This window comes from Rana temporaria, chromosome 3 (genome assembly GCF_905171775.1).
Source record: "Rana temporaria chromosome 3, aRanTem1.1, whole genome shotgun sequence".
Lineage (NCBI taxonomy): Eukaryota > Metazoa > Chordata > Amphibia > Anura > Ranidae > Rana > Rana temporaria.
Window position 1 is genome coordinate 104,938,665 of NC_053491.1, and position 26,471 is coordinate 104,965,135.

Here is a 26,471-nt window from a genome sequence, read left to right on the forward strand (position 1 = left end):
GATGTACCGTATATAAAATTCACTTTTTATCTATCAAAAAGTGTTTTCCGTGCTAAACCTTTCATCCAATTTCTAAATTGCTGCATTTGTACATTTTAAAAGATAATACAAAGGAAAGGTAGTGGTAAAAAAAAAATCCTTGCTGATTTAATTAACCTTTTTTTGGGTTAATTCTCCTTTAAGGTGGCGTGTCCTATGCCTAAATACGTTTGTTAGTAGGCGTCCCTCATTCCCATCTCAAAATGTTGGGAAACAGAACACGTTAATGGAAGTGGGACTTTTTTCTTCAATTTTTTTCTTCTAAAAAGCAACTGCTGCTGTTGATGCTACTGATTAACAACATGCAATTTATGATTTTGCACACAATTACAAGACCGAGTGGTGGGGCAATACATGCGTTGTTACTGGTGATAAATGAGGCCATATCCGGTTTATATCCCATGCACCGTATTATCAAGAAAATGTAAACATATAGTACATACAAATGCTTGCAGTCTTTGTTAAATATAAATACACAATTCTTGTGATTTGTGCACAAGCACTACACTACTATACAGGTCACTATTAACTGCTCTTTCCTTCACTCTTCTCTGTATTTTGCTGTCCATGTTTTGCTGTATCTGTTGCTTTGCGTTGTGCCCGGGACATGACTCCCTGAGCTCTTATCTCTTGTACAATAGAGCGAAGCTGCAGGATCAGTACTGGAGGCAAATGTGGCATATCAGGTGGCTGCTGTGAAAGGAAATAAATACAATGTTAAACATAAGAGAGACACAGGAACGACTGGCTTGATTTAGGAGACTGGTCAACACTGCCCTGCAGGTTGGGAACCAATAATTACATCTATTTTATCCATGACTTTAAAGGGATTCTCTTGGAATGTCCAAATAATTGTTCAAATCCAGTACGCCTGTTTTCCCTAGGCCAAGTGTTTTGAATTTAGTTTTCACCTACTGGTGATGTATGACCTTGGTCCCCAAACTTTTTGAACAAAGGGCCAGTTTACTGTCCTTCATGCTTTTATGGGGGAGGGGGGGCAGATTGTGGCCAGTGTGAGCAGAAAATGCCTTAACATCAGTGAAAGAAAGCAATGCCCCATCATTGGTGTTAGTTATTAATATTATTATACACGATTTGTATAGTGCTAACAGTTTACATAGCGCTTTACAATGTAGAGGGGGGACAGCACAATTACAGTACAATACAGTTAAATACAGAAGGGACAAGAGGGCCCTTCTCATAGAGCTTACATTCTAAAGGAAGGGGGTAGTGGTACAAAAGGTAATAGATGCAGTGATGATTTGATGGGGGTGGCAGTTGAAGGTACAGTGCCCCAAGGGCCAAATAAAGGCTAACAAAGGGCCACATTCGGCCCTTAGGCCACAGTTTGGAGACCCCTGATCTATGGTACTGCAACATATGAGCTCCAGAATATACACATTGTAACATCAGCATGAAAAACAACATAAAGAAATATTGTTTATGAGAAGATAGTGCATGGATCCTTTGGTGCTTAAAGCGGGGCTCCGGCCAAAAGTGGAAGCTCTGCTTGTATGTTTCGTCCCCCTCTGCTGCCACATTTGGCACCTATCGGGGGGAGCCAATACCTGTCAAAACCAGGTATCCACTCCCACTTTCGAATAAGATTGCAGCAATTGTTATGCGGCGATCTGCACAATTTCTGGCCCCTCCTCCTTCCCCCGCTGCCTTCTGGGAGACACACAGGTCCCAAAAGACAGTGGATCATTCAGAAAGCGCAGTGTGACTCGCGCACGTGCAGTAGGAAACAGGCTATGAAGCCGTAAGGCTTCACTTCCTGTTTCCCCCTAGTGAAGATACCAGTGCCTGCACCCGGAGCCGATGGATGGCTCAGCTTGGGGTGCCGACATAACGAGATTCCTGGACAGGTAAGTGTCCTTCTATTAAAAGTCAGCAGCTACAGTATTTGTAGCTGATGACTATTTTTTTTTCCCCAGGCTGGAACTCTGCTTTAAATTGTGTTACTCCAAGATTACATTTTTTTAATTTGTATCTGTGTTACAATGTACATGTATTAAAAAGTATCCTGTTCTCTTTGCATTGCTTCATTTGTGTGAAATGCCTGGATATCCTGCCAGTCCCTCTGCATTCCAATTTCAAACTAACCCCACTAGGCATGGAAGCACATCCATCCCAGCACAGTCAGGATTCCTTTATTCCTTTCTACTTAAAGCAAAAATGAACTCTCTCAATAAACAGCAGCTATTTTAAATCCTTATGATACTAGCCTTAGTAAATAGATAGAAATGTATATTATGTTTACCTAGAGTCCTATTCAGTATAAAGAGGCCCCTTTTTTCCAAAGTGCGGGATTGTCTTTTAGCCTTTGAAGACACCTAATGGGGGGGTTGTTTCCTCTGGCTACAAACTTCAGACTTCCCCCCTGTTTTATGCCTTCCAGCCTTCCATTGTCACCATGCAGATTAGCTGACATCCATGTGGCCCTTGTAGGTCTTCTGGAGCAATAGGTTTATATCTTAGTTTCTGTGTTGGAAAGGTCTCAGGGATTTTATTTCAATCTTTTTAGTTCCAAAGCCAAAGGGGGCATTGGGTCTCAAATATTATGCATGGAATCCACCAGGTCTGTCATAGCTTTTCTTCATCAGAAAGACTTTCTGGTTTCTGTAGACATCAAAGAAGCATATTTGCATGTTCCTGTTTTCCTTTAATCTGCCCCTCAATTTTTTTACCAATGTTCTAGCCCCATGCTTGACTAGTTATACTCCCAGTGCATCCCCATTGTGGGGTGTCTATATGACTTCCAGTTGAGGGGCCTATCGGAAAAAAGGTTCTGTCCAACAATGTAGTGTGGACAATGAAGAACCTAAATAGGTTCAGGTGGTTCCTAAACCTTCAGAAGTCTGTGTTGGAGTTGACTCATCACTTGGAATAATTGGCTTTAAATCTAGACCCAGCTCTAGCCAGACTTCTTTTCCCACAAAAATACATCAGGCTCTCCCCTTCCAGACTCACACTTCAGTCCATGAGTCAACCAATTTATTCTTTCTCTATGAGACTCCTGGAGCCTATTTGCAGTTTGTTATGAGGCAGTCCCCTTTGCCCAGTTTTACTTCAGTCACCTCCAAATCAGGATCCACTCTCACAAGGGTGTATATCTTGTCGCAATCACCTCTATGGGGCATGTGTCTGAACTGGCAACCAAAAATAAACTTTTCTTGTCTTACACAAGGACAAGGTCATATTAAAGCCTAGAGCCTCCTTCCTAGGGGGGAGGTGGCCTTGCACTTCAAGGAAGACATTGTGTTTCCATCCCCCTGTCCAGTCCCAGTACATCAGAAAATGTTCCCTTTATTGTCTGGATGTAGATTGACCTGAGCATGTTTATCTCAAAGCAATTTCTTCCCTTAGAAAGACTGACTCTGTCTTTGTCATTTCTAATGGTGCACGTAAAGGGGAACCTGCTTCTCGTTCCACCATTTCTCTGTGGCTCAGACAGATCATCAGTCAAGCTTATGGCTTGAGGTTCATGTGTTACCCTTTACTGTCAAGGCACACTCTACTATATCTGTCTTCTGTTCACATGTTCAATACATATTACTAGTTGAATGTCCAAGCTTCATATGATGCAAGCTTCAGACATGATCAATCATAAACTATAGTACATAATAGAAGAAAGAAAATCTTCAACGGACATGTATATCAACAATTATGTGCAAAAAAGCTGTTCAAATAGGTGCAAGGACAGTATTTTCCAAAGGTAAAGTGCAATAAAGCGCAAAAAGTGAAAATGAGCGCTAAAAAGTGACAATTAGTTCAGATGATATATAATCTTAGGGCCAGATTCTTGTAGAATCTGCGGCGGCGTAGCGTAAGCCATTTACACTACGCCGCCCCAAATTACTGGAGCAAGTGCCGTATTCTCCAAGCACTTGCTCCGTAATTTGCATCGGCGTAGTGTAATTGGCCCGGCGTAAGGCCGCGTAATTCAAAGGGGGCGGCTTGTATTTAAATTAAGCGCGCCCCTGCGCATGCGCCGGGCGGAAAAATAGCCCAGTGCGCATGCTCCAGCTCACGATGGAAAACGTCAATGACGCCAACGTGAGCGTCATTGATGTAAAGTCGTATTCGCGAACGACTTACGAAAACGACGTAAACGACGGAAAAAGCCGACGCTGACCCGACGCCATACTTAACATGGCATACGACGGACCTACGTAAACTTGCCCCTCATTATAGCAGGGGCAAGTTTACGCTTACGGAAACGTCGTAAAATCACTGCGTCGTCCGCGCGTATGTTTGGGAATCTCGCTTAACTAGCTAATTTGCATAGACGACGGGGGAAAACGACGATGCGACACCTAGCGACGGGAAAAAAAATTGCATTTAAGATCTGACAGCGTAAGAGCCTTACGCCTATCAGATCTAATGGGTATCTATGCGTAACTGATTCTAAGAATCAGTCGCATAGATACCCTGGGCCAGATTAGGACTTACGACGGCGCAAATGGCGCCGTCGTAACGCTTTTGAGAATCTGGCCCATAATGTCCAATCCGAGAACCACAGTTCATAGAATAAATTGCATGTGCATAAAGATATAAAATCCAATTCATCCAAGAAGTTTCATGATGCACAGTGCACTAATGGTTTTCCACAGTCTCTCACCTCATTCACATACCCTGAGAGGCTGGGGTAAACAATTAACACACTGTGGATGGTACTATTTTAATAAAAAAAAGTTTACAGGGTGCTTCTGTAATACTAGTTTGGAGTGAATGTTGGGCTTTCTGATGGTATGTATCAAAACTATGCAGTAATTACTGTTAAATGGAAATAATTGACTTTTTTTTTTTTGATAATGAGAATTGTCCAGAACGCTAAACAATTATCCATAGCTATAGAGCCCTTAGCATTTTTACTGCAATAAATAGAAGTAGCTGATAGGATATTTTGTTTGCAAAAACTCTTGCAGCATTCAGGGGTTACTTAACCTACCTTTGTCAATGCTCTGATAAGTCTCATTAACACCATCTCTTCCAGGGTACATGGCAGGGAAGAAAGTTTGCTAACACACTGCAGAAGACAACATAATATCTCCCCCTGGCTCTGCAATACACAAACATAAAAATTGTTTTATTATATGATCTAGCAAGAGGCAATGTAGAGGACACTATTTAATGCTGATGGAGTGAAGGAGGTGGTCATGGACAGGGACTTTGGACCAGGAACTAATGCTGGATGGTGGGAGGGGTGTACTGGGAGCACAGAGTTATTGCTGGATGTATGGGGACTGATGTGGCCAGGAAGGGAAGCACTGTGAAGGGGGGTTAGGGAGTCATGGAGGGAAAGGGCGGGAGAGATTCGGTGTGAGAATGGTGGTGGGGTGGCCAAGGAGCAATGCATTGTGTGTAGGGTGGAGGTAAGCTGACTGGGTTGGGACGCGTTATGAGAAAGTGGTGAGATAAATGGGAGAAAAGTCATGGATATGTAAGGAGGAAGTTTCTGGGTAGGATTGCACTGCAACGGGAAGGGATGCATTGTGAACTGAAAGGGGTGTGGGCAAAATTTTAAGGTGGCTGGGGAGGGATGTGTTGTTAGTGGTGGGTAGAAGGTATGCAGTGTTTGTGAATGTGTGTGTAGGCAGGTGCAGTTTATCCTCCGCTCTCTAGGTGGCGTTGTGTTGCTGGCCGCTGTACAGAGAGAACGGAGGATGAGAGGAACTTTGTACTTCTGAAATTTCCGTAGGTGTCATCAGGAGAGCAGCTGTCCAATTACACCGGGCAACACAAGATTACCTCCATGGCCATCTTTCGCCAGAGTAGCGCAAATAAATAATATTGTCCCACTATAGTTAGCGCGCATTTGCAAAGTGGCTAAAGTTGGGGCAGGATCCATGCTGGTGAGGGACAGTGCACTTAGCGCCAGGGAGAGGTTACTGATGAGGAGGGACAGAACACGAATACTGCGTCTTTCTTTGCTATCCTGGGACAAAGAACTCTGTCAGTCAGCCTACACCCCTGCTCTGCCTATCTGCCACCCTCTTCACTCAGTTGCTTCCCCAGTAATGTAAGCATTGTTAAAGTGAAATGCCAAGTACTGGACCTATGTTAAAGTACCGCTAATGCTGCTACAGGCTGTTGTACCCAAATTGCTTGTATTACTAAGACTGTATGCCATAATGTTTTGGGATTGCTAAGCAAGCACTTTGCTGCTGCCCACCAAAAGTATGTGTTACTTCTATTTTACCAAATAATAACAGTGCCACAGTACCAACATGTGCCTTTACTCCATCTTGGATATCAATAAACTGGCCCCACCCACATCTGTGTCAGAAAACTATCTCTACTATATTACTAAACTGAATCTGCACCCAGTCTATTCACAGTAAAGCATTTGCATATTCTAAACAAGCAGTTTAAAATAAGCCCTCATTCATCTTTGTAGCTATAGGCATGTTGGAGAAATTAATCTCAAAATTTACAACAGAAGCACTAAAATCTTAGCTTTTTTTCTATGACAACAGCCTGTCATCCTTCTAATGTAAACAACCAGTAGGAGCTTCTAAGCTGTTAGAATAACCTGGAGAAACTGGACAGTCTTTATTGTGATCTTTGAGAATTTTCAGAAAGAATAACTTCACATTGCAAGCAGCTAGAAGAATGACCTGTTACTGCTTGTTAAAGTTAAATTAAGCTCTCTCAATCAACATGAACTATTTTAGTAAATGGATAGGAAGGTATATTATATTTACTTGTTTTTAAAAAAAAATGATTTCTCCACTTGCTTCTTGGTTTTTGGCCTAGACCAAAATCATGTCATACATCCCAGGAGTCTTTATAGGCATTTTTTTAAGCATCTGAAGAGGGATGAGGGACTTCCTCAGCCAAGCACACACCTGGCTGCATGCTTGGCCTTAGGGCAGATGAATTTCCAAGAAGTAAATACTACATAAATCATCTTCCCTTACACAAGAGGGCTGTGGCTAGAAATGCTAGGTGGGTGTTTTTCAAAGTGAATTTTCAACAAAATAAGACATGAAGACATGAATGGATGGGTGAGTTTGCGTTGAATAATAAAAATGATTTAAATATCAGTTTCATTTTGTGGTGTCCAGACACAGTTAAAGTGTAACTCCACCTTTGTTGAGAAAAAAAAACATTCCCCTCTGGGTGATCTCTGTACATTGCAAGGATTTTAACAAACTTTGTTGCAAATTCCTACCTTTTGTTATTCTGAAGAAATCCATGTGTGTTTGGCCACTTTCACACGGGGCGGGTCAGTAATGATCCGCCCCATGAACCTCCGCTTGCTCAGTGGGGATCGCTCCGTTGATCTCCGCTGAGCCGATGGATGACAGGGCGGTCCCCGCACACTGTGCAGGGACCACCCTGTCTTTTCTCCGCTCTCCCCTATGGGGGGATCGGATGAACATGGAACGTCTGTCCGTGTTCATCAGATCCGCCAGACAGATGGAAAAGTATGTTTTTCCTCCAACACACTTTGGCGGATCGGAGCGGGTCAGATGTCAGCAGGCATGTCACCGCTGACATCCGCGGCTCCATAGAGGAGCACAGAGCACCCGTTCAGGTCTGCCTGAAAAACTGTCAGGCGGACCTGAACGGGCCTCCCGTGTGAAAGAGCCCCTTGTCTCTGTTTTGAGTGGGTCTAATGGCAGTGGTTTCATAATTAACTGTCAGGTGTGCAGCTGCAGGGCATTAATGAGGAAATCTGCTGGGCCTGCATCCCTGAAGACGTGCTCCTATTAAAAGTCTCTCTCTGAAAATTACATTTTTGTTGCAGGGGATGCCTGAATTCTGACTTGTATCTTAGGCAGACTTCTGGGAAAATTGGTGAGCCAATCACACAAGCATTAAAATTATGTTTATTGGAAGTGGTCAGTACACATTCTGTGCACAGAACAACTTCATGTAGCCATATTGCATTGCATTCTCAGAAAATTACAGTGGCTGCAGGATGAACAGGAAAGGTAATTTTTAATAACATTCAATCACAATATGATTAGTGTCGCAAATATATGTGCTATATAATTTTTTCTTTATTTGCAATTTTTTTCCCCCACGAAAGTGATTATCCTTTAAAGCGGTAGTTCACCCCCCCTGACACATTTTACCATCGAGACAGGCATTGTAGCGCGAGCTACAGTATGCCTGTCCCGATTTTTTTAACCCCGGACTCACCTTGTAATCGGAGATCGTATTTTTCGGCTCCCGCGGGGAATGGGCGTGCCTATGGAGAGGGAGGATGATTGATGGCCGGCCCTGGCACGTCACTCTCCCCGAAGACAGCCGGAGTAGGTCTCGGCTCTTCACGGCGCCTGCGCACAGGCTATGCGCACGCGTCGTGAAGACCAAGCCTATTTCGGCTATTTCCGGAGAAGCGTGACGCGCCAGAGCCGGCCGTCAATCATCCTCCGTCTCCATAGGCACGCCCATTCCCCGGTATCTTCAATCTACGAGAACAAGGTGAGTACGGGGGTAAAAAATTCGGGACAGGCATACTGTAGCTCGCGCTACAATGCCTGATTTTATGGTAAAATAAAAAAAAAAATAGTCATTTTAATATATGTTTGTTGATTTGCCACTGGGGGGAGCTATCACTTTATGTGCAATTTCTAAATTTCTAAAGTATATGAAAACCCAATCACTAAAATCTCATAAAAGCTTTAACATGTTAATATAACTTCAAAAGCAATTATCAATCTTTTTACATATGCAGCTTTTATTAAAATAAAGCAATTTGCCTTGAGTCTTATGAGTTCACTGCTGCACTGCAATGGTGTGTACTGAATAAAAGTAGGACATGTACTACTTTTTTCAACTCAGCATTATGTAATGCAGTACATCCCATTGCAACCCCCTGGTGATTAAAATGTGATTAAGTTTAAAGAAAAAAATCAATGGTATACCGCGGTGGTTGGTGCAAACAAGCCCTCATTTTTTTTCATAAGATTATTTTAATTGTTCCTAAATATACATATAGTATATGCAAAAAAAAAAGACGGAACATTCAACACTGCAGCACGAAAAAAAGTGGAATTTTCTTAACTGTAAGTGCTCCTATTTTGTTCCTACGCTCTTCTCATTATTTAGTGGAAAGCCTACAGGCTGAAACCTTTGGCACTGTTTATTTCCTCTTTACTGGAAAAAAGTTGGCACTGCAGCTGTTTTTAATTTCAGTGTGTCACATTTCTCCTGAAAGGGAAAACCCAAATAGCACCTTGTGCACAGCGAGGAAGGAAGCAACTGGGAAATTGCATTATCAACAGGGGTCAAGTCCTGGGGAAAAAAGTGTGGGAACTCCCACCCAAGATCCACACCCCCACCAAAAAAAAAAAAAAAAATGATACGCTCATATGCATAATTACTAAACCGCATGTTTTTTTTTTCCTATCCTTTCGAACTTTAAGCAAGTTCTTTCTAAATCCCGCAATAACTCGCGGCAGACCTCCGCAATGTCTCCTGGGAACAATGACAAAAGCTCCCAGGAGACATTGCGGTATCGAGGAATTGTTTTTACACTACCTGATGAATCCATATACAGGAAGCGGCCAGTAACATAAAGGATTACTAAGGTTCGCCTGCCCCTGACAGTGACTCGAGCTGGGCATCGCGGCTTAGTGAAGGATTGGCTCGGCTGCTCTCGGCTGCTCTAGTCCTGCAAAGGGAACTGCGTTCCTGCTGTGAAAAAAGTGCAGGGACTCCGTTCCCACGCATTCCCGCAGGACTTGAGCCCTGATTATCAGGATCCTTGCTTCTTCAGCAAGATGTCCTTGGTAATTATTTGAGAACACTGGCTATCTTCACAAGGGAAATAAATACAACGATGTATCTATATTTCATGGGCCTGCATAGCAAAATGTTGATGACTCTACCTCCCCATTTTGGAGACGTTATGAATGAAGTGCAGAATGAGTTTGGTGACTTGGATGTAATGTCAGTGGCCCCAACAGTCAAAGTGACACTCTATAGCAGGGGTAGGCAACCTTAGAGAGATGGAGATCTACTTAAAGCGGGAGTTCACCCATTTTTAAAAAAAAATTGTTTCTCCCCTTAGCTTCCTGCTCGTTCGGTCTAGGGGAATCGGCTATTTGTATTAAAATATGAGCTGTACTTACCCGTTTTCGAGCTGCATCTTCTTCCGTCGCTTCCGGGTATGGGTCTTCGGGAGCGGGCGTTCCTTCTTGAGTGACAGCCTTCCGAGAGGCTTCCGACGGTCGCATCCATCGCGTCACTCGTAGCCGAAAGAAGCCGAACGTCGGTGCGGCTCTATACTGCGCCTGCGCACCGACGTTCGGCTTCTTTCGGAAAATCGTGACGCGATGGATGCGACCGTCGGAAGCCTCTCGGAAGACTGTCAATCAAGAAGGAACGCCCATTCCCGAAGCCCATACCCGGAAGCGACGGAGAGGATGCATCTCGTAAACGGGTAAGTACTGCTCATATTTTTAAATAAATAGCCGATTCCCCTAGTAATAACGAGCAGGAATCTAAGGGGGAAAAGTGCCCTCTAAGGGTGAACCCCCGCTTTAAAACAACAATAATGAAGTCAAAGATCACTGGGCACAGTGTCCTCTTGTTAGGGCCGGTTCACACCAGAATGTGAAGCCATAAAGGCATGTTTCATGTGTGTTTCCTGCATAGTGTTCAAAACTCAATGCTTTTGTGATCTACTGTGGGTGATGATACATTGTTAACCCCAAAATAGAGCACAAATGCAGTGGACACCAAAAACAGTATTATAAAAAGAGTGCAGTGTTAAGGAGTGCGTTGTGCTCAGAATGCAGGATTTAGGAGTGCGTTACACTCAGAATGCAGTGTTAAGGAGTGCGTTGTGCTCAGAATGCAGGATTTAGGAGTGCGTTACACTAAGAATGCAGGATTTAGGAGTGCGTTACGCTCAGAATGCAGTGTTAAGGAGTGCGTTGTGCTCAGAATGCAGGATTTAGGAGTGCGTTACGCTCAGAATGTAGGGATCAGGAGTGCGTTATGCTCACAATACAGGAATCAGGAGTGTGTTTCCCTCAGAATGCAGGGATCAGGATTGTGTTACGCTCAGAATGCAGGGATCAGGTGTGCGTTATGCTCACAATGAAGGGATGGGGGTGATGTGTTTTTCCACATACTAAGTTGGTTAAGTATCGGGAGCATGCAAGCTTCTTATAACAGAGGTTTATATTTTGTAGTGAAAATGCGCTTTTTCTTTATACAGGTGAAACTCGGAAAATTTGAATATCATACAAAAGTTCATTTATTTCACTAATGCAACGTAAAAGGTGAAACTAATATACAAGATAGACTCATTACAAACAAAGCAAGATAGTTCAAGACGTGATTTGTCATAATTGTGATGATTATGGTTTACAGCTCATGAAAACCCCAAATCCACAATCTCCGAAAATTAAAATATTACATGCAATCAATAAAACAAGGATTGTACATAGAACAATATCGGACCTCTGAAAAGTATAAGCATGCATATGTACTCAGTACTTGGTTTGGGCCCCTTTAGCAGCAATTACTGCCTCAATGCGGCGTGGCATGGAAACTATCAGCTTGTGGCACTTCTGAGGTGTTATGGAAGACCAGGAAGCTTAAATAGCGGCCTTCAGCTCTTCTGCATTGTTCGGTCTCATGTCTCTCATCTTTCTCTTGGCAATGCCCTAAAGATTCTCTATGGGGTTCAGGTCAGGCGAGTTTGCTGGCCAATCAAGCACAGTAATCATTCGGTCATTGAACCAGATTTTGGCAGTGTAGGCAGGTGCCAAGTGCTGCTGGAAAATAAAGTCAGCATCCCCATAGAGCTCGTCTGCAGAAGGAAGCATGAAGTGCTCCAAAATCTCCTGGAAAACGGCTGCATTGACCCTGGACTTAATGAAGCACAGTGGACCAACACCAGCGGATGACATGGCTCCCCAAATCAACACAGACTGTGGAAACTTCACACTGGACTTCAAGCATCTTGCAGTGTGTGCCTCTCCATCAGGCCCGGACTGGGACAAAAAATAGGCCCGGGCATTTTAGACTGAGCAGCCCGGGGGGGGGGGGGGAGCAGCCCGGGGGGGGGGGGGGCACGCGGCAGGGGTTAATGATGGAATGCCCGCACAGAGAGAGAGACTGCTCCACATTTGTGGCACAGAGAGTGAGACTGCTCCACATTTGTGGCAGAGATAGAGAGACTGCTCCACATTTGTGGCACAGAGAGAGAAATCACTCCACATTGCTGGAACAGAGAGAAATCGTTCGACATTTCCCATTGTTGTACTGAAGTCAGTTGATAGATCGGAGTCTGTATAACCAGTCTGCACATTGATAGATTGAAATTTCTGCTGAACTGGCAGAATTTCAATCTATTTATGATGGCCTAAGTCCACCAGTCTCGGAGTTTAATAATATCCTCAAATCTTCTGAAAGGGGTTCTCAACTTAGGTTTAGAAATTCACTTTGAACTCCACCTTATTTCCAGAACTCTCATTATGTATTAGATGTGCAAAGAATAAGGTGAGAGAACATCTAATACCTATAAAGAGTAATGAAAATAAGGTGGAGTACAAAGTGAAATATCTGGAGGGACTGGCTGAGGTTAAAACAGGCAGGGAGGAAATTAGGCATCACCTCCTTACTGTCTGTCAAATGCCTCTGAAAAGTGACATGAGAATTGATAACTTTTCAGTGGAGTATCTGTGAGTGCAAGCCTTTTGGCTCACACTGGTGCTCAACATTTTTTTGGGGGGAAGCAATCAAACTGAACAAAAACATCAAATGCAGCCACTGTGCCCCATTATATGCAGCCACTGTGCCCCATCAAATGCAGCCACTGTGCCCCATTATATGCAGCCACTGTGCCCCATTAAATGCAGGCACTGTGCCCCATCAAATGCAGCCACTGTGCCCCATCAAATGCAGCCACTGTGCCCCATTATATGCAGCCACTGTGCCCCATTAAATGCAGGCACTGTGCTAATCAAATGCAGCCACTTTGTCCCATCAAATGCAGCCGTTGTGCCCCATCAAATGCAGCCACTTTGTCCCATCAAATGCAGCCATTGTGCCCCATCAAATGCAGCCACTGTGCCCCATCAAATGCAGCCACTGTGCCCCATCAAATGCAGCCACTGTGCCCCATCAAATGCAGCCACTGTGCCCCATCAAATGCAGCCACTTTGTCCCATCAAATGCAGCCACTGTGCCCCATCAAATGCAGCCACTGTGCCCCATCAAATGCAGCCACTGTGCCCCATCAAATGCAGCCACTGTGCCCCATCAAATGCAGCCACTGTGCCACATCAAATGCAGCCACTGTGCCCCATCAAATGCAGCCACTGTGCCCCATCAAATGCAGTCACTGTGCCCAATCAAATGCAGTCACTGTGCCCAATCAAATGCAGCCACTTTGTCCCATCAAATGCAGCCACTGTGCCCCATCAAATGCAGCCACTGTGCCCCAGTGACGTGGCAAGTTGACAATCCACAACTTGTGGCAGGTGACATGGCCAGTTGACGTGGCAGGTGACGTGGCCAGGTGATGTGGCAGGTGACGTGGCCAGGTGATGTGGCAGGTGATGTGGCAGGTGACATTGCAAGTGGACAATCCACAACTTGTGGCAGGTGACGTGGCCAGGTGACGTGGCCAGTGGACAATCCACAACTTGTGGCAGGTGACGTGGCCAGGTGATTTGGCAAGTGGATAATCCACTTGTGGCAGGTGACGTGACAAGTGGACAATCCACAACTTGTGGCAGGTGTCGTGGTCAGGTGATGTGGCAAGTGGACAATCCACAACTTGTGGCAGGTGACATGGCCAGTTGACGTGGCAGGTGACGTGGCCAGGTGATGTGGCAGGTGACGTGGAAGGTGACGTGGCCAGGTGACATGGCAAGTGGACAATCCACAACTTGTGGCAGGTGACGTGGCCAGGTGACGTGGCCAGTGGACAATCCACAACTTGTGGCAGGTGGCGTGGCCAGGTGACGTGGCAGATGACGTGGCAAGTGGACAATACACAACTTGAGGCAAGTGACGTGGCAAGTGGACAATCCACAACTTGTGGCAGGTGACGTGGCCAGTTGACGTGGCAGGTGACGTGGCCAGTGGACATTCCACAACTTGTGGCAGGTGACGTGGCCAGGTGATGTGGCAGGTGACGTGGCCAGGTGACGTGGCAGGTGACGTGGCCAGGTGACATGGCAAGTGGACAATCCACAACTTGTGGCAGGTGACGTGGCCAGGTGACGTGGCCAGTGGACAATCCACAACTTGTGGCAGGTGGCGTGGCCAGGTGACATGGCAGATGACATGGCAAGTGGACAATACACAACTTGAAGCAGGTGACGTGGCAAGTGGACAATCCACAACTTGTGGTAAGTGACGTGGCCAGGTGATGTGGCAGGTGACGTGGCCAGGTGACGTGGCCAGTGGACAATCCACAACTTGTGGCAATTGACGTGGCCAGTTGACGTGGCAGGTGACGTGGCCAGTGGACAATCCACAACTTGTGGCAGGTGACGTGGCCAGGTGACGTGGCAGGTGACGTGGCCAGGTGACGTGGCCAGTGGACAATCCACAACTTGTGGCAGGTGGCGTGGCCAGGTGACATGGCAGATGACGTGGCAAGTGGACAATACACAACTTGAGGCAGGTGACGTGGCAAGTGGACAATCCACAACTTGTGGCAGGTGACGTGGCCAGTTGACGTGGCAGGTGACGTGGCCAGTGGACATTCCACAACTTGTGGCAGGTGACGTGGCCAGGTGATGTGGCAGGTGACGTGGCCAGGTGACGTGGCAGGTGACGTGGCCAGGTGACATGGCAAGTGGACAATCCACAACTTGTGGCAGGTGACGTGGCCAGGTGACGTGGCCAGTGGACAATCCACAACTTGTGGCAGGTGGCGTGGCCAGGTGACATGGCAGATGACATGGCAAGTGGACAATACACAACTTGAAGCAGGTGACGTGGCAAGTGGACAATCCACAACTTGTGGTAAGTGACGTGGCCAGGTGATGTGGCAGGTGACGTGGCCAGGTGACGTGGCCAGTGGACAATCCACAACTTGTGGCAATTGACGTGGCCAGTTGACGTGGCAGGTGACGTGGCCAGTGGACAATCCACAACTTGTGGCAGGTGACGTGGCCAGGTGACGTGGCAGGTGACGTGGCCAGGTGACATGGCAAGTGGACAATCCACAACTTGTGGCAGGTAACGTGGCCAGGTGACATGGCAGGTGACGTGGCCAGGTGACGTGGCCAGGTGACGTGGCCAGTGGACAATCCACAACTTGTGGAAGGTGACGTGGCCAGGTGATTTGGCAAGTGCATAATCCACTCGTGGCAGGTGACGTGGCAAGTGGACAATCCACAACTTGTGGCAGGTGTCGTGGTCAGGTGACGTGGCAAGTGGACAATCCACAACTTGTGGCAGGTGACGTGGCCAGGTGACGTGGCAGGTGACGTGGCTAGGTGACGTGGCCAGGTGACATGGCAAGTGGACAATCCACAACTTGTGGCAGGTAACGTGGCCAGGTGACATGGCAGGTGACGTGGCCAGGTGACGTGGCCAGGTGACGTGGCCAGTGGACAATCCACAACTTGTGGAAGGTGACGTGGCCAGGTGATTTGGCAAGTGCATAATCCACTCGTGGCAGGTGACGTGGCAAGTGGTCAATCCACAACTTGAGGCAGGTGTCGTGGTCAGGTGACGTGGCAAGTGGACAATCCACAACTTGTGGCAGGTGATGTGGCCAGTTGACGTGGCAGGTGACGTGGCCAGTGGACATTACACAACTTGTGGCAGGTGACGTGGCCAGGTGATTTGGCAAGTAATCCACTTGTGGCAGGTGACGTGGCAAGTGGACAATCCACAACTTGTGGCAGGTGTCGTGGTCAGGTGACGTGGCAAGTGGACAATCCACAACTTGTGGCAGGTGACGTGGCCAGTTGACGTGGCAGGTGACGTGGCCAGTGGACAATCCACAACTTGTGGCAGGTGATGTGGCAGGTGATGTGGCCAGGTGACGTGGCCAGGTGACATGGCAAGTGGACAATCCACAACTTGTGGCAGGTGACGTGGCCAGGTGACATGGCAGGTGACGTGGCCAGTGGACAATCCACAACTTGTGGCAGGTGGCGCACTCGGCCAGCTCAGTGGCCTTTTTGCAGGACATTAGAGCAGCCCAGGGGGCAAATGCATTCTTGCAACCCAGCCCAGTCCGGCCCAAGGGCCTTGGTACACCTCTGGGTAGAAGTGACATGCGGGCCGCCGAGGGCCGTTCGCGGGCCGCGATCGGCCCGCGGGCCGCCAAGGGCCATTCGCGGGCCACTACCGGCCCGCGGGCCGCCGCGGCCCACCGGGCATATGCCCGGTATGCCCTATGGCCAGTCCGGGCCTGCTCTCCATTCTTCCTCCATACTCAGAGTCCTTGGTTTCCAAAGGAGATGCAAAATTTGCTCTCATCAGAAAAGAGGACTTTGGACCACTGAGCAACAGACCAGATCTGCTTTCCTTTAGCCCAGGTAAGACACTTCTGACGTTGTTTGTTGTTCAGGAGTGGCTTGACAAGAGGAATACGACATTTGAAGCCCATGTCCAGGATCCGTCTGTGTGTAACTCCTTGATGCACTGACTCCAGCCTCAGTCCACTCCTTGTGAAAGTCCCCCACACTTTTGAATGACCTTTTCCTGACAATTCTCTCCAGGCTGCCGTCATCCCTGCTGCTTGTGCACCTTTTTCTTCCGCACTTTTCCCTTCCACATAACTTTCTATTAATGTGCTTTGATACAGCACTTTGGGAACATCCAACTTCTTTTGCAATTACTTTTTGAAGCCTCGTACACACGACCGAGACACTCGACGGGCGAAACACATTGTTTTCCTCGTCGAGTTCCTTGTTAGGCTGTCGAGGAACTCGACAAGGCAAGTTTCTCCATTCCCGTCGAGGAAAAAAGACATGCTCTCTTTTTGGCTCGACGGGATCCTCGGCAGTTTCCTCGTCGAAAAATGTACACACGACCGGTTTCTTCGGCAAAAAAAAATCCCAGCAAGTTTCTTGCTGGTTTTTGCCGAGAAACTCGATCGTGTGTACAAGGCCTGAGGCTTTCCCTCCTTATGAGGGTGTCAATGATGGTTTTCTGCACAACTGTCAGGTCAGCAGTCTTTCCCATGATTGTGATTCCTACTGAACCAGAGAGACCATTTAAAGGCTCAGGAACCCTTTTCAGGTGTTATGGCTTAATTAGCTGATTAGAGTGGGACACTTTCAGCCTAGAATATTGCACCTTTTCACAATATTCAAATTTTCTGAGATTGTGGATTTGGGCTTTTCATGAGCTGTAAGTCATAATCATCACAATTATGACAAATCACGGCTTGAACTATCTTGCTTTGCATGTAATGAGTCTATCACATATATTAGCTTCGCCTTTTAAGTTGCATTAGTGAAATAAATGAACTTTTGCACGATATTCAAATTTTTGGAGTTTCACCTATATGAGTGGGGAGTAACCTGACTGCCGCTCCTCTCTTCTCAAATAACAAAGTCATTTGACTTGTTTCTTATTTCTTTCTCATTTTCATATCTACTTTGGTTTTTGGCAGTGTTTTTGGCTTCCTCTGCTCTTTTGGCTTTCAGGCCCCTTTAGAGCACTGTTCCTCTTACTACTGTGTTTTACTATTACAACTGCATATTTGTGGCTGATTCTACTTAACCACTTAAGACCCGGACCATTATGCATGTAAAGAACCTGGGCAGTTTTTGCAATTCTGCACTGCCTCGATTTAACTGACAATTGCGCGATCGTGCGATGTGGCTCTCAAACAAAATTGGCGTCCTTTTTTCCCCACAAATAGAGCTTTCTTTTGGTGGTATTTGATTACCTCTGCGGTTTTTATTTTTTACGCTATAAACAAAAATAGAGCGTCAATTTTAAAAAAAAAACAATATTTTTAACTTTTTGCTATAATAAATATCCCCAAAAAAGATATAAAAAACCCATTATTTTTTTTTCAGTTTAGGCCGATACGTATTCTTTTACCTATTTTTGGTAAAAAAAAAGCAATAATCGTTTATCGATTGGTTTGTGCAAAATTTATAGCGTTTACAAAATAGGGGATAGTTTTATGGCATTTTTATTAATATTTTTTTTTTCTACTACTAATGGCGGTAAACAGCGACTGCAACATTATGGCGGACACATCGGACAATTTTGACACATTTTTGGGACCATTGTCATTTTCACAGTGCAAAGTGCTATAAAAATGCACTAATTACTGTGAAAATGACAAGTGCAGTGTATGAGTTAACCACTAGGGGGCGCTGTAGGGGTTAAGTGTGACCTCATGTGTGTTTCTAACTGTAGGGGGGGCGGGGCTGGACGTGTGACGTCAGTGATCGTCGTTCCCTATATCAGGGAACAGACGATCACTGACATTGCCACAGTGAAGAACGGGGAAGGTGTGTTTACACACACCTCTCCCTGTTCTTCAGCTCCTGTGACCAATCGAGGGACACCTGCGCCAATCGGGTCTGCAGGTCCCACAGGTGCGGTCACGGAGCTTCGGACCAGGTCGCGTGCGCGCGCCGGCGGTGCGCGCGACCCACGGTTGGGCTCTTAAAGGCGACGTATATATACGTGCCTGTGCCCAGCCATGCCATTCTGCCGACGTATATCGGCGTTAGGCGGTCCTTAAGTGGTTAAATTGTATATAAGGAGTATTTTAACATTTCGAAGAAAAACTTTAACACCATCATAACTGAAAGAAGAACAAATAAGAAGCATAAAAATGTCTCCATTCCTACACATGCATTTTAAAAGACTAATAAATTAAACTAAATTATTGAGAAAAATAAGATATATTTTAGCATATTTAGTAGCCCTAAAATGCATATCTGAAATCGAATTCAGAGTGCTCAAGATACACCGATAAGCCTGCTTTACACAATGATTTTTACAAACAAATTTTTGATGTACTGTATATATCACCTCCAAAAAAAAAAAAAGACTGTGGCCTCACCCGGCTTAGTTTTGTCAGATTGTTTCTCCAGTCCCCGTCACAGAAGCGATTTATGTCTTCTTGATTTAGTACAGGCTCCTAAAAAAGGAAATGTGGTCAGAAGGTATGGTACAAAGCAGAAGAAGCGTGGCAAAAGAGGAAAAGATCACAATTAGACATGTGCAGTTCATTTCGTTCCAAATAAATATTCGGACAAATTTTTCACTATTCAGAGATTCAGATATATCTGAATACCCGAATTACAGTATAAACAAAGTTTACCAAATGCTCCAAATAACAAAACGAAATTTGTTTGAATTTCCGAAATTCTAATTGAAATTCTAATCGAATATTACTTTGAATTTCAGTCGAAACATGTTTCTGAAATCAAAGACTGTGGGGCAGATTCACGTACAGCCGCGCAAAATTGTGCGGGCGTAACGTATCTGATTTACGTTACGCCTCCACAACTTACACGGGCAAGTGCTGTATTCTCAAAGCACTTGCTCCGTAAGTTGCTGCGGCGGAATTCAAATTCGGCGGGTAGGGGGGCGTGTATCATTTAAATCAAGCGCGTCCCCGCGCCGAACTAACTACGAATGCGCCGTCCATAAAATATCCCAGTGTGCATTGCTCCAAATGACGTCGCAAGGACGTCATTGGTTTCGACGTGAACGTAAATGACGTCCAGCCCCATTCACAGACGACTTACGCAAACAACGTAACTTTTTAAAATTTCGACGCGGGAACGACGGCCATACTTAACATTGGCTGCACCTCATATAGCAGGGGCAACTTTACGCCGGGAAAAGCCTAACGTAAACGTCGTAACTTTACTGCGTCGGCCGCGCGTACGTTTGGGAATTCGCGTATCTAGCTAATTTGCATACTCAACGCGGAATTCGACGGAAGCGCCACCTAGCGGTGAAAAAAAAAATGCAGTTAAGATCCGACGGCGTAAGAGACTTACGCCTGTCGGATCTAATGGACATCTATGCGTAACTGATTCTAAGAATCAGGCGCATAGAAACGACGGCTCGGATTCGGACTTACGACGGCGTACATGGCGCTACGCCGACGTAAGTCCTCTGAGAATCCGGGCCTGTGTGTGTTATTGGAATACCATTTCGAAATAATGCTGTTTTAGTGAGGTGATTTAAAGAGTCATTGTAAGCATTAATGAAGAATTTCCTTTTGTTTGTTCAATTTGCCAATTTCAAATCTGAAAAAAAAATGAAACAAGCAATTCGATTCGGCCGATTCAAAATTTATCGTTTCGAACACATTGAATTGAAAGAAATCGGTAAATTTGAAGAAGATTCAAAAAATACATAAAACTAATTCCGAATACGAATTCCAAATACAAATTCCCAATATGAATTCAATGAATTACCCAAATTTAACTAAACTAAATGTAGCGCCCTGCTCCTGTTGAACAGGCGCTGCTTTAAATTTAGTGGGGTCTGAGCTGTTATTTGGCTCAGACAAGAATGATTAAGGGCAATTTAGCCTCTGTTTCAGCCGTGACTGTGCTGGGAGTATCCACCATTGTTTACCTGGTGGTGTCATTACCACCCCAGGCCAAGGGTGGCAGCAGCAAGGTCAAGGTGCATTGGGTATTCCCCTCGGCAACGAATCAGTGGGAGTTGTTACTCGCTGTGCATGCTGGGGAGGGGTACTTAAGGACAGACGCCATTAGGGGGAGGTCGTTGGGGTCTGTCATCCCACACGTCTCACCTGGCCTGAGGTGCGTGTCCTGAATCCTGGTTCCGGGACCACGTTGGCCTGGGGCTGTGACTTTGTTCGCAGACCCAGTAGTCTGGCTGGGGCCTGCCTTGCAAAAGGTGATCCTGGGCTGTCCGTCCAGCAGGAGGAAGCTACTTGGTAAAGGAAGCCAGGCGAGGACCTATCCTGGAGGGGGCCATGCAAGAGGCTGGTACCTTAGGAGAAGGCCTGGAAACGTCATCGAAGGATGCACCGCACACCGAGAGGCTGGACAGTGTCGCCTGTCGGGCCTAAAAGTTCTACCAAAGCTAAGCTAAAGAGATCCGGGTGCTGAATCATGTGGCAGAGGATTCCGGACCAAAGTGTCTCCTCATAAAGGAAAGTCTGTGGCAGAGACTGTACTTTACTTTGTGCGCCATCCCGGCTGCTGGGCCAGTGAGAGGGACCTATCCGGGTGAGCAATACCCACTCTGACTAGAGTGGCGACGATAACTGTTTGCTGGAAGCAGGAGTGTTTCCCTATTTGTGACTACGCACCTGAACCTATCTACCTTTTCCACCCCTTATTCTTCTGGGCTATTGACTCTGCTCCAGAATCTCTAAGGACCCTGACAATATTGTCGGTATCCACCCAGATGCCTGGTTGACAGTTGGCTCCGCCTCTCCACATGAAGCTGAAAGCCTAAGCCAGCCACTCCCACTCCCTCCTGCCAGGCGCTCCAGTGAGCTCTAGAGAAGCTTGGTGACCCTCGGCTCAGAGCAGACCAAGAACTGAGAAATCAACGGTCCTGTCATCACTCAGTTCACGGTCTAAAAGCCGATGGGGGACAGCTGCAGCTGCCACCCAGATGTGAGTATGTTTTTTTTTTTTTTAAACCCAAACATTTCTTTTAACTTAATTTATGAATATTGACTTACTGCGAGCTGATGCAACCAATCCCAGAGGAGGGTGCAAAGAATTTTGGGATTGCTCTCTGTGGATACCGCCGCCCAAGCTCCCTCCTCATTTACAAGATTCTGCAGAAGATAATAAAACAAGTAACACTCCATAACATATGTTATATTACCATTTATGAGATGCATATGTGTTATAAACAAGTTTGTTACTGTGCATTTTCATAATACTGTACACACTAACTTCTAGACCATCCTTACTCTTTTAGGTACCAGGGATCTCCAGCTAAAACCAATTCATTGGGGGTCAGTGGGAAATATAACCTTTTATATTGTCTGCCAGGGGAATGCCAACCTTGCCGACAGCTAAAAAGATCACTGGTGTGCTGCAGCTGGCTATTTCAAATGCCCTTTGCCCTGGAACTATGCAAGCACCACCAAATAGGAGATCAATCAGCCACAGCTCATGGAACCCCTAGAAACCTCTGTTTAAGAATGACTGCTCTAGACTGTAAAACCATTTATTTTTTTCGCTTTGTCAATGTAAAAAAAATGAGAGCATTAATATTTCAAAGAAAATCAATTATGACCATTTCTTCTGCTAATATATATAAATACATGAGAACCTCTAACTTGTGATTGTCAGAGAACATGAAGGTAATGGAAGCCTGTCATATTAGCCTGCCACTGCTGACTTGGCTTTAAAATATAATAGGTCCCTGGACTTCTGAGTCACTGACCTGGGACAAATATGCAGCAACCAAAGTTAGTGTGAAGTCAAGGAAGGTATCTGTACCACGTAGTGTTTATGTATTTTTCAATGTCTGCCGTATCAAGAACCATAAATAATTATTTCTGTGCTATCATGCACTCGTGCAATTATTGGAGATTACAATCGGCTAAAAGCAGGAAGCTAAGCACCCACTCATCTGCTCTTTATGTGTGCCTTCAGACAGCCAACTGTGAAAAGCAGAATGCAGGTCTAGAGATATTCCTGGATTACACAAGTGCAGTGTAGTATGTTGGCTTCATGTACACGGGATGTTGTTCTACCTCTCCTGCATGAATTAACTTGACAGCTAGAAACCAGCATCTAAAAACAGCAATTTAGCCGCATTTTTGGTTAAAATGAAAATTGTCTGTAAATGAAACGCTGCTAAACGCGAGTTACCGCGTTTAGCTGCGTTTGGCGCTTGAAATGCCTCTAAACACAGCTTCTAAACTTATTTTTTGGGGTTCCAAAAAAAGCCTCTAAACTCAACTGCCTAGAAATGACTGTAAACTACCCCGTGTACATGTACTGATAAGATAACATAGAGGAGAGTTCAGGAGCAGTTGAAAAAAATGCCCAACTGCTTCTAAACATCCATTTACCAGCAGCAGCGTACATGAAGCCTAAATCATCTTTATGATCTCTGGAAGTAAAGACATTGAATCAAACAGATATGTGGGGTGAAGCTTGTGTCTTCTTCTGTCTGCAGACAACAGACAAGCTTAAATGAGATGGAAACATGTTTACAATAGCTTGGGCTTGTGATGGCAGCTCTCAAAGCACATGGAGTAAAAAAAAAAAGAAAAGAGGTAAAACATTATAAATGAAGGGTTGTTTGTTATCCCTGGACAATGGGGGGGGGGGCAGCAGTGTCATGAGCCCCAGGCGCAGCATTGATATGTGAAGGAGAGAAAAGTACTGGGAGCTTCGGCCGTTCTGTTCTTTTGCTCCTCATTGCCCCTCTTCTTGTCTCCTCTTGTCTTGTGACATATCACGCGACCCGTGATGATAAGAAGGGAAGCTGCCTTCATTTAATGTGGGCATCATGCTGGGAAGGTAGTCTGAATTGAGTGAGCACACAGAGAGTGGGGAGACAACTCAGCCCTAGACCTCCCCTCTCCTCCTCAGAAGCCCCCAACAGCTTTAAAGCCTAATCCCTCTCTTACAGCCCTTCAGCCCCCCTTTCTTCCTTTAGTGCCCATTCAGAACCCTATAGTTCCATGCACCCCACATAGCCTAGTTCCCATAACTCCTCTTATCCTTCAGTTTGCCATCTTCACCCTGGGCACTGGATGACCTTGTCCTAAAAAATGCCCTGAATATATAATGTAAAAAAGAGCTAATGTTATCTTCTAACCTAAGGCTCAAACAGTGTCCGCAAATTCAAGGCGCATATGGCTTGCATAAGAAATCTTAGCATGCAGGTGTTAGAACAAGATGTGATTGCATTGGAGTTACTGACACTGACTGTCAGTGGCATATTACCTATGTGCATAGGCGTGCGCACAGGGTATGCCAGGTGTGCCTGGGTACACCCTAATATTGCTGTGCTGAGCAGATCCCCCCTGTTGCTTGGCTGCAGAGAAGGAGACTAAAAAAGCTCTGTCCTCAGTCCCTTTCTTTGTCTCAAAAGTGAAATGGCAGGTGTCTGTTTAACCCCTGATATTTCACCAAAGCCCCCCAATGGGACTCCTAAAAAATGTAAAAAATATATATATTGTAAAAAGATATTGTAAAAAAAATTAAATTGTAAAAAAGTTATAATAAAAAATAATAAAAATAAACTACTGACACCAATCTCTAATCTACTGACATCCCCCACTGCTCTACTGACACTGTCCATTGCCTATACACGTACATACACACATGCATGTATGTTTGAGCTTTGGGGTGAACATCCTAATGCAATGAGCTGCGCACACCTATGTCTATGTGTGTAATTTGTACAGTGCACAGGGGCTTCAAGGGATGTGGGGCCCACTGTGTCCTCACACATTGAAGAGTAAATGTGGAGAAATGCCGTTTCCATTTTTCCTTCTGTCTCCACTGCAGCTGTGCGTGCTAAAGGGCAGCGTGGAAAGTAGGCAGGCCAGGCTACGATTAACTGTGATTGGTAAGCCAATCATACCCTCGTCACTCTACTCCCCATGCTGGCATTTAGTACCCACCCTTTCCACAGGATAACAGTGTTTCTTTTGATGCAGATTTCAGTGGTCAGTGGTGATGATTTAGGATTCAGTAGTAAATTCAGAGGTCACTAATGACTCAGGAGTCAGTAGTATGTGATGTAGAGTTTAGAGGTCTGTAGTATATGAGGTAGAGTTCAAGGGTCAGTAGTGATGCAGAGTTAAGGGGTCAGTTAATACTTAAAAGGCAGTAGTAAGTGATGCAGAGATCAGGGGTCAGTAGTAAGTAGGTTAACTACTGATAACCCCTGAACAGGTACCCCAACATTCAATGATAGGGCCCTTGTCCCTCCAATGTACCTCCATAGATACTGTAAAATGTAAATACCACATGGCCGTCATAGCACTCCCCAATAGGCGAGCCACAACAAAATGGCTGTCGATTATGGCCACTTTAAAAAAAAAAAGCTATATATTGGATATATTGCCATACCTATGATTAAGTAGCGTTGATCTGCTACGCAACGCGTCAGGTGAAGGAGAAGTGCCGTCGGTGACGTCATCTCCGCTCGCGGCCGAGAGCGGAGATCTGCTGCCTATCTACAGAACATTCGCTGTAAATCATCTGCATGCTGTTTACATCGATTTTAAATGTGAGTGCTTCTATTTGTTTATTAAATTGTGCTGAATTTACTACACTATGGAGTTTGCATTTTACTTTCATTGAGAGTGGTCTGGATGAACCTTTTGCCGGACGTTTGGAGTGACCTTAGCTTCCCAGGATCCAGAGTGTGTGCTGCTGAGCTCTAATTACATCTAACAGGCTGGTTTAACCTGTTGTGAGGTGAGAGGCTAGTGTTACCTTCACTTTGGGTCTGCACAACTACACTGGAGTATCGTGCGGTGGATTGCAGCACTAATTATTTATAAGTTTTTTAACACTATTTGCACCTTTTGGGAATTTTTGGAATCAAGCACCTTATCAACTGTATTATACACTACAGTTTTTTTTGCACCTTTTGATTACTCTATCAAGCGCGGGAATTTACTTGGAACACTGAATATCTTGAACTTTATTTATATATTTTTATTTTTATATATATTTTCTTATGCCTGAACATTTATTTATATTTATTTTTATTTAACAAAAATGTACACTTTTTTGTTTCTTTTTTATTAACACTACTGAGAGGTTCCACTTTGTGTGTTTTTTGGACTACACATGATCATTATTATTCACCACATCACTGTTTTGCCGATTTGGTGATAGCACTGGATTTATTATGGATTGTAATTATTTTCACATTATTTATTGACTTTAAATCACTATTTTTAGTCTTCATTTCATTTTATCAATCTCACTATTCCCACCCTTCACATCTTAGTTGTGGATGTTGTGAAGGGCTTTTGAGGAAAATAGGAGTGGAACACATTTATTGGATCCTTTGGTCAATATCCATACGTTGCTGTGCGTTATTTGACATCTACTTATATTTTTTCCACTGGCAAGCGCCATTACACACCCCCCTTTTTGCATATATATTGGATTAGTTAGACCCCGCTAATTTCCCTGACAAAGTAACAAGGGGTGTGATGTAATGCGTGGGAGGAGCCAGGTGATGATGATGCCACAGGAGAGTTGGATGGCGGCTGCACAGTGAGGTTTTTTTAAGGCATTTTTACATTTTATTAGGTGTAATGGTAATAGAGAAGGTCTCCTAAAGAGTTTCTCACTGGGAATAACAAAAGGAAAAAATCTTTACTGTACTCTTACCCTCTGAGGGTAAAATGCCCATCTAGACCTAACAACATATGTTTTAGTTCCACATTTTGAGGCGAGCACATTGGAGGAAAGGTGGTGGGATCTACTTGCATGTTGGTGTGGAATTCTGTTTATATTGTGCACAGAATGGAGGACGATTTTGTTTGGAGATAGAGAACCAATTTTGAA

At 45.1% G+C, this 26,471-nt stretch overlaps 1 protein-coding gene across 2 annotated transcripts in view; it reads right to left on the bottom strand.

Moving 5' to 3' along the window:
• Positions 1–256: 256 nt before the first annotated feature.
• LOC120931587 (protein tyrosine phosphatase domain-containing protein 1-like) overlaps positions 257–26,471 on the bottom strand; it is a 63,592-nt gene continuing 37,377 nt past the window's right edge. For both annotated transcript variants that reach the window (XM_040343172.1, XM_040343173.1), the window contains 4 exons: positions 21,647–21,745; positions 19,025–19,102; positions 4,994–5,104; positions 257–732 (listed from right to left, as the gene is read on the bottom strand). In XM_040343172.1, coding sequence (XP_040199106.1) covers positions 565–732; positions 4,994–5,104; positions 19,025–19,102; positions 21,647–21,745 — 456 coding nt within the window. In that variant the 3' untranslated portion in view covers positions 257–564. The remainder of the gene's footprint in view (positions 733–4,993; positions 5,105–19,024; positions 19,103–21,646; positions 21,746–26,471) is intronic.